The sequence below is a fragment of the Dromiciops gliroides genome, chromosome 2 (assembly GCF_019393635.1).
Source record: "Dromiciops gliroides isolate mDroGli1 chromosome 2, mDroGli1.pri, whole genome shotgun sequence".
Lineage (NCBI taxonomy): Eukaryota > Metazoa > Chordata > Mammalia > Microbiotheria > Microbiotheriidae > Dromiciops > Dromiciops gliroides.
Window position 1 is genome coordinate 263,081,207 of NC_057862.1, and position 16,358 is coordinate 263,097,564.

The 16,358-nt window shown below is 32.6% G+C and overlaps 1 protein-coding gene across 9 annotated transcripts in view; it reads left to right on the forward strand.

The window, feature by feature from the left end:
* LRFN5 (leucine rich repeat and fibronectin type III domain containing 5) overlaps positions 1-16,358 on the forward strand; it is a 292,130-nt gene that overhangs the window by 212,492 nt on the left and 63,280 nt on the right. For 4 of the 9 annotated variants that reach the window (XM_043986362.1, XM_043986364.1, XM_043986361.1 and 1 more), the window contains exons 4-6: positions 1,706-3,113; positions 6,900-7,612; positions 14,202-14,245. In XM_043986362.1, the coding sequence (XP_043842297.1) occupies positions 1,726-3,113; positions 6,900-7,612; positions 14,202-14,245 (2,145 nt within the window). In that variant the 5' untranslated portion in view covers positions 1,706-1,725. Of the gene's footprint in view, positions 1-1,705; positions 3,114-6,899; positions 10,979-11,468; positions 11,588-14,201; positions 14,246-16,358 lie in introns of those variants that run through there. The other 5 variants (XM_043986357.1, XM_043986358.1, XM_043986359.1 and 2 more) reach the window with 3 other exon arrangements.

Consider the following 16,358-nt stretch of genomic DNA (forward strand, 5'->3'; position numbering starts at 1 on the left):
CCATCTCTACAGTAGCCCACTATCTTTTCTTTACCTGAATTTACAAGGTGGTGATATAATATTATTTTCTATAAAGAATAGATTACAATCTCAGCTGGTTATAAAAAAGTAAATGTGCTTATTATTTCTTTTTATAATTGTCAAATTCTTTTGACCCATTCTTTTGAGGATTTATTATAGTGATTATTATAGTGATTGGTTAAAAGATTGTTTAACCTCTAGAAAATTGTTTTCAGTTTGAGGGTGATTTCTTTATTTGGAAAATTTGAAGTTATTTACAGAAAATCTTATTTCTATATAAAGTTATAAGTATTGTCTTGTGTTTTGACAGAATATCTATTTAGTCAAGACTCTAACTCGGATATTACAAGTAGCAATCCTAAATTTGGTTCAATCTGTAATGAGTAGAACAGAAGAGTTTTTATTTTAAAAAACACCATACTTCCAATTTTAATATTGAAATCAGAACATCCATATTCTAATTTTAGTATATGGTTATCCAGCTATAGTATCTTGGAAAGGTTAGTCCTGTATAGATTTCATTTTATTCATCTGCAAAATATGGGAAATGAACTAAATGATTATTAAGATTTCTTCCTCCTTTTAAATTTTATTCTAGGTAGATTTGTGTTTTCTCTATGGGAAAAGTATTATAACTTAATCTAAGTAAGGCAATTTTTCTTGTCTTCTAGTTGATATTCCATCATTTTTCATTATGTTCATCATTTGCTTTAATTTATAAAAAAATTCTACCTTTAAATTTATGCTTTAGAACTTTTCATAATTTTTTTTAATTTTAAGAGATAATTAACACTTTGAGATCTTTTAAATCCCTTTTCAAGTTGCTTATTCTCAGTAAAGTAAAATACTTATCCAAATGTTAAAATTGTTGAGATTTGTTTTTATTTCCAAACTTCATAATTTTAATAATGTATCAATTTAGATTAAAGTAATTCCTTTGAAACTCTGTTACTTGTACTTGATAACTTTGTTATATGATTAAGGAATTTATTAATTTTCAGAAAGTAAACAATAGAAATGATAATAAAAACACATTTGGGGGGGGGTAGGGTTTCCTGCCTTCTAAAGTGCTCTATGAAGCAGGTACTATTAAATGTTATCCTCATCTTACAAAGTAAGAAACTAAATTCAAAGGGCTGCTTGGGACACTAAGCATTTAAGGAATTTGCACATGGTCATACAATTAGGAAGTGTTCTAATTAGGACTTGAACACAGGTATTTTCCCTAATTTTTATTCTCTATGCCTCAGTGCTTCTGTAACAAAGTTGTTAAACTATAAAATTAAGCAAAGACTTCACACTATGTTTAAATGTCATGAGTTTTTGCTAATCTAAATTAGTTCATTTGATAATTTTAAAGTAACATTAACCTTGGAACAAATTTCTTAATTAGTTATTAGAAAACTGATAGAGAAATTTAATTACTGTCTGTTCACACATCTAGCAAATGCTGGAGCAGGGCACTTTCAGACTACAAGTCTAGTTCTCACTAGACCACAAGTAAATTCACTACTCCATGTTGCATAAAATCTAACATATTGATTTGGCTTTAGGTTTTGGTGCCAGCTCAGTGGATGTTTATGTGCTATTTGATAAACTTTATGGCAAATAATCATTCTAGAAAGTATATAAGGATAAATTTGTCACTAAATGTTAACACTGTATTTTGTGTCCTCTTTTATAGGATTCTAAACTTGATCTACAATGGAAAAACTGCTTTTTTCCCTGTTGTTCATTGGCATAGCAGTGAGAGCACAGATCTGTCCAAAGCGTTGCGTGTGTCAGATTTTGTCTCCTAATCTTGCAACTCTGTGTGCCAAGAAAGGCCTCCTATTTGTTCCACCAAATATTGACAGAAGAACTGTGGAACTCCGACTGGCAGACAATTTTGTTACAAATATTAAAAGGAAAGATTTTGCCAACATGACAAGTTTGGTAGACTTGACCCTATCCCGGAATACAATAAGTTTTATCACACCCCATGCTTTTGCTGATTTACGCAATTTACGGGCTTTACATTTGAATAGTAACAGACTGACCAAGATCACAAATGATATGTTCAGTGGACTTTCCAATCTCCATCACCTGATTCTAAACAACAATCAGCTGACTTTAATCTCTTCTACAGCATTTGATGATGTCTTAGCCCTTGAGGAGCTTGATTTGTCCTACAACAATCTTGAAAATATACCTTGGGAGGCTGTTGAAAAAATGGTTAGTTTGCATACACTTAGTTTGGATCACAATATGATTGACCACATACCTAAAGGGACTTTCTCTCACTTGCACAAGATGACTAGATTAGATGTAACATCAAATAAGTTGCAGAAGTTACCACCTGACCCTCTCTTTCAGAGAGCTCAGGTACTAGCAACCTCAGGAATCATCAGCCCATCCACTTTTGCATTAAGTTTTGGTGGAAACCCTTTGCACTGCAATTGTGAATTATTGTGGCTGAGACGCCTTTCAAGAGAAGACGATTTAGAGACGTGTGCTTCTCCTACACTTTTATCTGGTCGATATTTTTGGTCAATTCCAGAGGAAGAGTTTTTGTGTGAACCTCCGCTCATTACTCGACATACACATGAAATGAGGGTATTAGAAGGTCAAAGAGCCACATTGAGATGCAAAGCCAGGGGAGACCCAGAGCCTGCAATTCACTGGATCTCTCCAGAAGGAAAGCTCATTTCAAATGCAACAAGATCTCTTGTCTATGATAATGGAACACTTGATATACTTATAACAACTGTAAAAGATACAGGTTCTTTTACCTGCATTGCATCTAATCCTGCAGGGGAAGCAACACAGACAGTGGATCTTCATATAATCAAACTCCCTCATTTGTTAAATAGTACAAATCATATTCAGGAGCCTGATCCTGGATCCTCAGATATTTCGACTTCTACTAAGTCAGGTTCTAATACAAGTAGCAGTAATGGGGATACTAAAATGAGTCAAGATAAAAAAGTTGTAGTAGCAGAAGCAACATCTTCTACTGCACTACTTAAATTCAATTTTCAAAGAAATATACCTGGAATACGTATGTTCCAAATTCAGTACAATGGTACTTATGATGATTCACTTGTTTACAGGTAAGAAAAGGTTAAGCAAATTCTGCATTCTTGCTATTCTGAATTCACTGCTATTGCACACTCTTTTGTTAGCCAGTTATGACACTGAGTAATATGAACATAATGTTCTGCCTAGTAATTATAAAGCTAAAAGTTAGGCACAGTAAAAAATATCATCAAAATATTATAGTTTAAATCGTCTTTAATATCATAAATTTACATATAAGATTTTCTAAATGCATGAGATCTGACTATAAAGCAATGTGATTGATTTTTATGTATATATCAGAACTTACTCATTTAACTGATTATTATGTCTTCACAGAACATTTTTGGAATTCTCTTTTTGCAATTGTCCATAGTACCTAAAGTTCATTATTTTGAATGAACATAATTGTTTGGTTTTTTTTTTAGTGAGGCAATTGGGGGTTAAGTGACTTGCCCAGGGTAACACAGCTAGTAAGTGTTAAGTGTCTGAGGCCAGATTTGAACTCAGGTACCCCTGATTCCAGGGCCGGTGCTCTATCCACTGTGCCACCTAGCCACCCCCATAATTGATTTATTAATCAATAAGCATTTTTTAAGCATGTACCATATGCTAGATACTGAGCTAAGAATTGAGGATAGAAATAAAAAGTAAAAGCTGTCCATCTACTCCCCTATTCTAATGGCAAAGACAATAGATACATAAGGGATAAAGACTGAATCTGTCATTTTTTTGGTATAGGTAAGGAAATGCCCTTTCTGAAATTTATACTCTTAGAGAGTGTCTTAGTAGCTGGAATGGGGCTGGGAGGGAGAGTGCCATAAATGGCATCCTGGTGCAAGTAAGTAGGTCTGTCAGTAGGAGGAAAACCAAGGGACAACAGTGTCATGAAAACTTAGAGAATAGAGAGTATTCAAGCTGAGGTGGTCAATAATGGGAGATGCTTCACAGAGGTCAAGAAAATGAGGATTAAGAAAAAGTCATTACAGATGGTGGTTTAAAAAAATTGGTAAATTTGGAGAATGTAATTTCAGGTCGAAAGCCAGATTGAAGCGGATTTTAGATAAAATTGAAGAGAGAGGAAGTGGAGGTACTAAAATGTAGAAGAATTTTTCAAGGAATTTAGCTGAGAAGGGGAAGAAAGATATGAGACAATAATTCATGGGAATTTTACATCTATGTAGTGATTTTAAATGATGAGGAAGACTACCATGTTCCAAAGAAACAGGAAGGAATAGATTGATAAGGAGTACTAAAGATAAGAAGGAAGGGTCATAGTGGGGGAAATCAGATTTAAAAAAATGGATGGGATCAAATGTATATGTGCCAGACATTGTGCTAACCTGATCTTGGTAAGGAGAGGTTTATCCCCTTTATCAGAGATCAGGATTAGGGAGAGAATAATGAAAGATGATGTCAGGAAGATGTGAGATGAGATGGGCAAGAGAGAGCTTTGGGCAAATTGACAAAAAAAAATCTAGTGAAGCACAAGGTTCTCATCTGAGTAGATGATGCCTAGAGAAGAGAAGACCAGGTTTGGAAAATCACTATTATGAGTGTTGTAGAGAATTAATTAGAGCAAAGTAAAAAGATTGTCTTATTGCAATGGAGGTCTAGTTCAAATTAGATGACATAGTAGTGGTATGTAGTATTTGATTTTAGAGAACAAATATTCATTCAGAAGCAATGTTAGTGAATAAAACGCATGATTGTTGTATTTTTGGTTAAAAACATTTCAGATTAAGAAGTAATGAAACTTGACCCTGGGCAAGTCACTTAGCCCTCATTGCCCCACCAAAAAAAAAAAAAAAGAAGTAATGAAAATGATTATCTTTATTACTGAGCTCTGAAAGCAATTCCAAAAAGGAATTCCAAATAGATTTTGAGTTATAGAAACATCATAGAAATAAATATATGATCTCCTAAGATTATGATTTTGACAGGCAATACATTCGGAAGCATAATACTTGGTGTGTTTTCATCAAGCTAATTTATGGTCACACTTCATACAATATAGTTTCCAAATTTAAGAGGAATATATGCTATTTTCCAACATAAATTCCCTTATGGTTAACTATTTTTTTCTTTTTATTAACAACGACAGTCAACATGTATTTCTTTGAACTTTTTTTCATATAGAGTTACACAGTAGCTCATTTTAGTGTTCCTGTGTAGTCATTTGAACATCTATAAGTATTAGATCTTCCCTTTTGAATAAAAATGAAAATAATTTTCACAATTTTGTACAATGAAAAATAACTTAGCTGTGAATCAGTAGACCTGAGTTTGCATCCTGGCTCTGCCAGTAAATAATTGTATCACCTTAAACAACTTACCTTGCCTCTCATTATCTGTATCTGCAAAATGGAGGACTTGGACAAGCTAATATATAACCTATGAAGGATTCAAGCTCATTGTAATCCATAAAACATAAAAATTAAGTTATTTGAAAATGAAAAACATTGCTCAACCAGCAGTTTATTTTTGTAGAAAAATTTCCCTTTCTCCATGATTTTAGCATGAACTCTGTTAAGTAATATGTATAATTTTTAAAAAATTCAAAATTTATTTTGTAAAGACTATTTTGTTACAGAACACTGAAGGTTTTGCAATTCATTCAGAAGCAACACAGATTATATGAATTTATTTCTAAGTCTCAGAAGTTTCTACAAATCTACATACTTCTGACATGAAAATTATTTTGTGATTCAAAAATGCTAGTTTCCTGGATCCATTAATTTTCCTCACTCTTTTAATTTCCTTTTTGAATAATATTTGATATTTAAATGCTTTTCTTTATATTTTTAAATAAAATTCTGGCTTGTGGAGTAGTTTGGTACTAATGGGCACAATATATCATTGAGAACTAATAAGGGGTGACATAGTTAAAGAAAAGGCACTTCAGAATGAAATGTCTTCATTCAGTTTTTCAGTCAAATTTGTCAAACATTCAGAGGTTCCATCTGAAAGATATTGCAGCAAGTGAGCACAGGGGAAATTATTGTTGGGCTTTACAATTTTCATTTTGTCAAATTAATATTACTACATTAATACCTACTGTGCCATTTTATCAATAATGTTTTGGTTGGAGGGTGGGAATTAAATAAATAATTAGAAATATTTGAATAATCATAAGAGGAGTTTTTGATGTTAATTTAAGTGACTAATACTGCTCAGAAATTTGTGAAATCATTAGAAAATATATGCTGGCAAATTTATTCCTACTCAGGTTCTATAATCTTAAGTAGTACTTTCTCATTCCTTTCAGTTGGCTTTTCCTTCTTAGTTGTCAGTTCTAAGTGAACTTTTTGGGTAGTCAGATAATGTCACAGTAACAATATTCGAAACCGATTTGTCATAAATTATTTTTACCAATATTTTTAGTAAGAATTATGTTTTGGGGCAGCTAGGTGGTGCAGTGGATTAAGCACCAACCCTGGATTCAGGAAGACCTGAGTTCAAATCTAACCTCAGACACTTGACACTTACTAGCTGTGTGACCTTGGGCAAGTCACTTAACCCTCATTGCCCTGCCCCCCCAAAGAATTATGTTTGTTTTACTATCCCAAGCAGTAGCATTATTAATAGCCAAACAAATGACAGATGCAGGCATAATTAATATATTAGTGCAATATCTAGAAAATGGCAGCCAATTTTAAAGTGGTTGAAGATAAGACCGGGTTATTTGTCTATCTTTCATTCTTGTTAAAAACATGTGTTTTGTCATAAAAACCACTGAAATAAAATAAAACTAAAGTCACAATGACTGTGGGTTTATATTTTTAAAAACCTATATTAACACAAATTCCATTGTCCCTCAGAATGATACCTCCTACGAGCAAAACATTTCTTGTCAATAACCTGGCTGCTGGAACTGTATATGACTTGTGTGTCTTGGCAATATATGATGATGGCATCACTTCCCTCACTGCCACAAGAGTCGTGGGTTGCATCCAATTTACCACAGAACAGGATTATGTACGTTGCCATTTCATGCAGTCTCAGTTTTTAGGAGGCACCATGATTATTATAATTGGTGGCATCATTGTAGCTTCTGTGCTGGTTTTTATCATCATTTTAATGATCCGCTATAAGGTTTGCAATAACAATGGGCAGCACAAGGTCACCAAGGTCAGTAATGTTTATTCTCAAACTAATGGGGCCCAAATACAAGGCTGCAGTGGAACAATGCCTCAGTCAATTTCCAAACAAGCTGTAGGACATGATGAGAACATTCAGTGCTACAAAGGTCCCAGTGAAAATGTGACTCAATCTTCAGACACTTGTTCAAGTCAGGACACTTCTACCACTACCTCTGCTTTGCCACATACCTGGACTTCAAGCACTTCTGCATCCCAAAAGCAGAAACGAAAGATGGGGCCAAAGCCAAGCAATGATTCACAGAATGAAGCTGTTTCAAGTGTTGAGTCCCAAAATGCTAACAGGAATAACTCAACTGCATTGCAGTTAGTTAGCCGCCATCCTGATTCTGTCAAAGACGTTCCCACATCTAAAACAGCACAATCAAAGTCAAGTAAGTTTCTTACTGTGCCTGCTGAAAGATCCAGAGCAAGGCGCAGGTACTCTCTGAATGGAAAATTAATGGAATACCATTGTTATGTTAAGTCAGAGAACACAGGTGTATTATGGTTTAAAAGGAGCATGTCTATGAATGGGATGGTAATTCAGTCAGGCATTTCTGACCTGGATAGTGGAAAAGCAACTTTTTCAAGATCTGAGTGGATTTTAGAAAGCACTGTGTGACCTGCTTTTAAAAAAATTTTAAATATCTTTCTTTGGGAATATTTTCATGGAGAATGGAATTTGGAATTCCAGTCTTGTCTTGCTAATTTTTGGCTTATACATTCAACTTTGTGTAAAAGCCGCCTAGGATTTGGTGTGTATATGTATATGGGTAACTACATACATGTACACACAATGTAGATAGCAACTAAAGAGAGTATTTAAAAATAAAATTATTATTGGATGGGGAATGAAGTAGCGTCAATGCTTTCCCCTACTCTAAGACTGGCTTCCTGTTTCTGTGTTAACAAACAACAAAAAAGAAAGTTTTTGCAAGGAAAAAGCCTTTCATAAAGGAAATTATATTTCCTTCAAACTAACAAAGACCATTTATGGGAAAATTGATATTTTTAAATGACAAGACTGTTTATTTATTTCTGGTGACAGTGGTGTTGCCTTTCTTTAAGGCAAATGCTGTACAGAACAACTCTGTGCTGGTATATTGTGTAAAATAAAATATTTAATAAGTATACACAGTTGGTGTTAAAGTAAGTACTCTCTTAAACAACATTCTTGCTACAGGTGCCTTAGTGTATCTGTGACATATTATTAGTAACTTAGATTGTTCAGTGGTTAAGGAAGAATTCAACTCATTTTGTACCTATCACCAATAAAAGTCTAGTTCTAGGATGTGGGAATGAATATGACCAATTTCTAAATGCATGCAGTTGGGCGTATATGGGTTCCATGTATATGTAATAGAGGTTAACAGGGGAGCCAAGAAGCCTTCCTTTTGCAAAATTAAATTTTAATCACCATCTAAGAATGGAAGAACAAACAAGTTGTTACATACATAGGAGATTTAAAGCCATTCCCTATTAACAGAATTACTTGTTTTTCTCCTCTAGAATCAATAATTCATTAATGTTGCCACAATTTAAAGAATCATATTAATATTTTAACCAATAACTGTGATGACATTTAATGAGGAATCATTCTTTTTAGCAACACTTTATCAACAAACTCCGGGTTTAGTTTGATCAGACTCTGTCATTATTATTCAGGTAATTTGACATTACCTAAAAAAAGAACAAGATTGAATTTTGAAAGCTTAAAGACATATTGTAGGAGGCTATTTGTTCTTGTGTATAAGCTTTCACAATTAACTGACATGTAAAGAAACATCATGACCAAAGTAAATGAAAATGATTTTTACAGTATGTAAACTACTCTGTAGCAGTAAACTAGACACTTGGTAAAGCTTCTTATTCAAATCACTAAAGTAAAGTAAAAACAGAGCTGTGTCACTTTTATCTCTTGGTTAATTTCTTTCTATATAAAGCAAATAAAGTAAATTCCAAGGCATGTAATTAAGTTAACAGAAGATCCTATTACACATAGTTTGTCACGCATAAGTAATTTTAAATATGTTATGTTAAGATGTGATTATTTTCGGAGAAACTATATTTTATAGATAAAATTTGTCTATGGGTGGTTTTCTTTAGATTCCTCCTACTTTCCTTTTTTGACATCCTGATTCCTCCCTATTGTTCTATTCATGTGAATTTGGGTGCCTATTTTATGTTACATTAATCAAGGACTTTAGTCAGTCATCAACTAATCAACTGAAGGCCCTGACTATTGACTAAAAACTCATTAAGACTCAGAGGAATAAATCAATGAATGTGCAATATATAACATTCTGTGCAGTGAAGTTGCAGTGAAGTATTTTTGAGAAATAGGCACAGCTGCCCCTTAAGTCAAATCACATATTTACCTTGTTTACTTATAAATCTAGTCTTGATTACTTCAAGATGTGTTTTCAAAGTGCTCCATTATTTCTAAAAATCTTTTATTTATTTAATTTCTAATAAAACTTCATTGAAATCTATCATTTCTCATTGATCTATAGTTTTCTGCTTTAATTATGTGCAATTTTGAGAGAAACAAGTTATTTTACTTAATGTCATGTACTTTAATTTTTTGTTATTATGCAGCCTCTTTCAAGCTTCATTTTCCTTGAAAATTGTATTGTATGATGTTACAAATGCTGATTCCTTTCCTTTTCATACAAATTTTACTAAATTTCTAAAAAAATATTAATTGAGCAGTGAACTGTTTCACCTGCTCAAACACAAATAAGAGTTAGAGGTAATGAACCATTAAATCAGCCAGCCAGTGTGCAAATAACTGTTATACGTATTACAGATGAAAATACAATGAATTAAATAACTTCTGCTCTTAAGGAGCTATACTTTCTCTCTGGGTAAGAAAGAATAATCCTTGTCCTTAGATAATTTCATTGTGAGATTTCATTGTAAGAAGAGTGAAATAGAGTGATGATGACAGACAGTGTTTGGAAATAAGTGAAGAGACTCAGCAAAGTTTATCAGATAATTAATTAGACCTTTTCATCCACCTCCTTCTAGTTTCTTTATTCCTCTCTCTCTTAATACCTGTCCTCTTATCTTTGATACTTTTTACCTAGTTTATTTTTAACTGTTAGGTGGCTATAAATATGGAACTTAAGCATGTTTTTGTTTACTGAACACATTTTCATGTTCCCTGCTCTTAATATTTTAAAAATGATTATTCAGGGGCAGCTAGGTGGCGCAGTGGATAAAGCACCAGCCCTGGATTCAGGAGAACCTGAGTTCAAATCCAGCCTTAGACACTTGACACTTACTAGCTGGGTGACCCTGGGCAAGTCACTTAATCCTCATTGCCATGCCCCCCTGCCCCAAATGATTGTTCAGTTATCATATCCTATGATTCCAGTTTCCTTAAAGTTTAAATGCAATATTTCATGATCAATTATGTTTTTTTTTAAATAATAGTTTCAAAAAAGGAAGAATACTTGTTGTGCTTATTATGCTGCTAATTGTGACCCTCAATTAATCATTTTTCTGCTATGGATCATTGATTGACCCATGATGGTGTAGGATGGTGGGAATGATTTTTTAAACTCTGATTTAAATATATACTGTAAATTCATAGTGTATTAGTATTTTATATGCAAAATAGTATCCCAGTGGCCATAAAGAATTAATGTAGTACCCAGTGTGTTGGTTTGTTTTGTTTACCTGTATTTCTTTGTGACAAGAGAAGGTTCTAGGAAGATAGGGATGATTTAACTGCAAAATAGCAGCCTTGTAAATAAAAGCATGAATAAAACTTTTTTTTAAGAAGAGAAAAAAAAAGTTTAATGTAACTTCCAAAGAGATTTGATCTATTTTCAAGGGAATGTTTTATACACTAGAACATACTGCTTCAGTATTATTTGTTAAGTTGCGTTTGATTTTATGTATTTGATTAAGATTACATACACATTAATATCTACATATGTAAATACATACATACGTACATACATACACACGTATGTGCATACATATTGAAATAAGTGGGGTAGGGAAGAAATTGGCAGCTGACTTGTCTATGCTTACACCATGTCAGAATGGTTCAAAGAAATGTCCAAATGTTTTCCAATCTGGATATAGGGTCAGAATAATATGTGTTTTCACTCTGTGTGTGTGTGTGTGTGTGTGTGTGTGTGTGTGTGTGTGTAGACAAACCCCAATGATTGATTTGGCTGAAAATTGTAGTCACAATGAATTGTGAACCATCTTGAAACCATGTATATTTTACAGCCTACTTAGAAGTACCACAGGGCTGGAAGATACTTTAGAGATCATCTTTTCAACCCCCATCATTTTATGGATGAAGCAACTGGGGTACAAAGAGGAAGTGATTTCTGCAAGATCATACAGTGAAGTATAAATATTTACACATAGACAAATGAATTTTTTCAAAATAATATTTCCAATATGGAAAGAAGTGTGTTTGGGACTTTATTTTTGGAAGAATTTTCTGCTACACTTTAAATACTTCAGTACTTTTAAATACTTTATATACTTTCCCTGGCTACCAGACAGAAAAACTAACTTTTAGGATCTATGATTTCATCAATATAGACCTTAAATTGTCATAGAACACAGCCCCCCTTCCCCTTAGCAGATGGTTACTGTAGCTAAAAGTATTAATCACATAGTAGTCAACCTTCTGCTGAGGAGGCACTCTGAACTTACCGATGGTTGTGCCTCAGATGAAAGACATAAACCAATGCTGGACATATTCTCAAAGATTGCCAGCTTGTGCTCCACTCGCTTATCCTAAGGAACACAGATGAATTCCATGCCATTATGAGGATTTAGAGTATGATTTGGTTAAAGGAAAATCAAAGTATTTTCCTTATTATTCATTTACTAGTAATAAATATTTTCACTAATAAAATTATATACCAATCACCATTTGTCACAATATAGACATCAATTGTTTTAATTGTTTTCATATTTTAATTCATTTTCATAAGTTTTATTCATAATCATATAACAAAAACATGCCTTCCTCCTATACAATATTTTAAAAATGAATATGTAGTTTATTCAGTTAGGTCTCTATATGTAAACATATCTTATTTTTCAAGTAGCACAATGAAAGCTAACCCACTTCTTCCTGAAGGAGCACATGCCACTTCTGAATTGCTCTAATTTTTTTTGACATTTTCCTAACATTAAGCCTTTATAACTTCTATCTATTTCTGACATGTGGTGGCCAGCAGGATTAGTTTACTAAATAGCACACATTATTGCCATTCAAATACTTAAAACTGCTAATTTCCCCCTAAATCTTCTCTTCTATAGGCAAACATCCTTATTCCTTCAGTCTTCAAATGCTATTTTGAAACCCTCCACCAAACTACTTGCCCTTTCCATATCCCTCTCCCAGTATATCAAAATTTACCGAGGTGTATAATGCATTTTTCCACATTAAAAGAATGAAACTTTAAATATTAAATTTTATGCCAAGTATAACAAAAATATTCTTTATTACATTTATATATTTTGTCATGAAGTTTGAATTTATTGTTGAGTCTGAATGAAGACATAATTGAATTGGCTCTCAGAAAATGACTTCTCACCAAATTCTTCTATACACTAAACTTGGTATGGATTTAATTACAACAGAATACAAGTTCTTAGTAAAACAAATCTGTCTCTAAATTTCTATATACAATATTTTCTAAGATTTCTTAATTCCCTTGGTTCTTTCTTTATTTGTGACAACTGGAAGAGTAGAATGCTTTACTCAAACGGAAAACACATTTTGTTTGAAATACACATTTTTAGAAGCTAGAAGCCTGGAAAGGATGTATGTAATTTTACATGAAACATGGACTAGGCATAAAATGCTCCCGTTCAAGAATCCATCCATAAATGAATGGTAATAACAAAGTACAAGACTCAATGACAATATACAATGTTTCTTTTGACATAATACTTCTATCTAATGAAGTGCTGTATGTGTAATATGAGACCTTTTTTTTCAAAATAATTTTTCTAACATAGAAGAATGTGTTGCAGACGTTTTATTGAAGATTTTTCTGCTTCACTTTCAATAGTTCATATAATAGTTTCTCTTGTTAGTAAAGTAAAATAGAAATACTAATTACATTACTGTAATTATGTGTCTATATATTATAACTGAAACTTTTGAAATAATGGTCAGATTCCCTCCTGTCATGTTGTAACAAAATAGAGATATGATTGGCTTCCAGATAATTCCTTTACCCCAAATTCTTTCCACTTCATAGGCATATACCAAACTGTAAAACTATTCAAGTTGTACAGTACAATTCTAATTTCCTTTGTTCTCAGATATTCTACAAAGCTTCTCATTATGTGTGTGTCCTTCTAATGTGCTTCATTCACCCTTTGACACGAAAGAAATGAATGTTGGGCATGGGGGGTCTCTTTGAACTTTACAGAAGAAGCATGGTTATTCAAAGGGAGAATGTATGACTTTCTTCATATCAGAGGTGGGAGAAAGAAAGAAAAATAAGGTTTAATATGAATAGATGTGGAAATGAGTACTGGATTGGGGAATGTTCATTTTTTTGTTCCATGTGATGGCTTATTTGGTAAATAGCCCATTTTAAAATAAGTTTTAAAGATATAAATCCATGTAAGCCTACACTTTGTATTATGATAAATATTTAAGTAAAGAACTACCAGCGTGATTCACATATTACATAATCACAGGAAAAGCCTGCAATTCAATGAATTAAATATATAGCTATTAGAGAAACCTTTTGCTTAAAATTTAACTTTAATAAATTGAGAGATAGAGGAAAAAGAACCACCAGATATTAAAAGGGATAACTGTAAATTAACCAAAACAGAATTTATATATTGTGAACTATGGATGACATCAGCTATAGACTTGTAAATATCAAGTTCTTTCAGAATATTAGGGGAACATTTATTAGGGTGTACATTTTAATGAATAAATTAATTTTCATGAAATTAAAATTTTATTCCCAGATGCATTGCTGCCTAATGTTGACAAGATTGCCCACAACACACAGGTGAGCTTGCTATTGCATATTGAAGGCACTCTGTGATACTTATATGAGAGATATTTAGTTTTAAGTGAATTTTTTTGTTTGTGATGCTTGTTTAATACAGTGCACTTGAATTTCATGTCAAAGGTTACTAACCTCATATATATATATATATATATATATATATATATATATATATATATATATATATATATAAAAATTAAAGTTTGAAGGTATTTTGTTGACTGGATTTATAACCAGTCATTTCTGTATTAACCATTAATCTATTTACTGTAGCACAATGTGTTTGGCAATAAGAATGATTTTGTGTATGACTTGAAGAATCAATCTCATTAATTTTATAGTCATAGTTTGTCTAATTTACATTTATAAAAGTTTCACAGCCAATTAAAAAATTTCCAAAGAGCATCTTCATTTTCTTGGAATCCATACTATGGCTCATTGAAAGCTCAGCTGGAGGGTTAGACTTCTGTCTAAAGTGGAGTAGGTATAAAATACAGTGAATATATTTTAAATATTTATAGTATTACTTTCATCAACATGTAGTTATTATTTCTGTGAGTTTCCCCTCCACAAAGTTTTAATTCAGCATTCTAACCCTCAATTTTTATTGTTATTGTGCATATCTTCTCAGAGCAAAGCAAAACTCTGAGAGCCTATTCGAATGGCTGAAAGGGACAGCTCTTTGCTAGAATCTGAAAACAGGAGGACATGCAACTTTGTCAAATTCTGGAAAATCTGCTAGCTTGTAATAAAACCAGGATCTTGCTGTTTTGCAATACATATTTGAAAGATAATATATAAAATCAGATTTTAAAATTTCATCTGCTCTACTTATCTTTTTAGATTATTTCATGTTACTTACAGGAACTCCATTACTCTATACATAGTCTACATCCCAAACAAGCTGGATGATATTCTCAAGACCTGAGAATCCAGTTCAAAATTCTGCAGTTTTGCAAAGGCTGTTCCTTATGACAGGAAAACACTTCTTCCACTCTCCCTCTTAGAATCCTTTAGTCTTCAAGGCTTGGCTCAGGTGTCCCCTTATTTGAATAATTTTTCCCAATGCCCACAGGCATTTGTATTCTCTCCATCTTCAAGTTATCTTCTATGTTTTTTATGTATATATGTTCTATCCTCCCAGTAGAATGTAAACCTCTTAAAGCACTTTTGCTTTAGTGTCTCACAGGTGACTAATAAATGCAATATACCACTTTAAAGTTTGCAAAACACTTTAAATTCACTATGCCTCACACTAAGCCTCATAGCAACTCTATGAGGAAGACAGTATCATGATTATTATTCCCATTTTATAGATAAGGAACCTGAAGCTCAGAGAGGTTAAGCTAATAAATGTCACGGACAAGATTTGAATCAGTCCTTCTTGACTCCAAGTCTAGAATCCAATAGAGTATACCATTCTCAGTTGAATGGAAATCTATGAAGTGTTAAAGCTTCAAGAAAAGTTAGAGATCATGTAGTCCAACCTTTTCTTTATACTACAATATGTTGCTTTGATTCCTCCCCACCTCCCACTATTTTCCAGGTCCGATATGCAACTTTTTTTTTATTGAGTCTTCATTTTTAAAAAAAGGAAACTGGTCATTTTATGGACAATGCAAAGTGTGTGTGTGTGTACGTGTGCATGTGTGTGTATGTTTAGAGGGGAGTGTGTGCATATTTGTGTGGCTTATTGTATGAAATGTAGTGGTTTAGACCTGAAATATCTGAAAATATTAAACATATTTAAGTTTTGGATGTAATAGACATCATCAATACTTTTGTTGTTATTTTTGTCTTTTTCCAATATTTCCAACGTTTTCAAAAATTCATGTAGCATTTTAGGGTTTTTGTTTTGTTTTTACTTTAGCTATAGAATAATGGTTAATACTGCATTAGAAGTGAGAAATGTTACTACAATAGTTACTTTAGTAAGCCTATGTTTTTATTGGTATGGGTAATCCTTTCACTGATGAAAATTGTAGAGTCTTCTAGTCTATTGATTTCATGTGAATCTTATTCATCTTTTTTTTACTACTTTAATTTTTTGATTTTATATATTTTATTTTCCCCTAATTACATGTTAAAACATTTTTAAAGTTTCAAAAATATT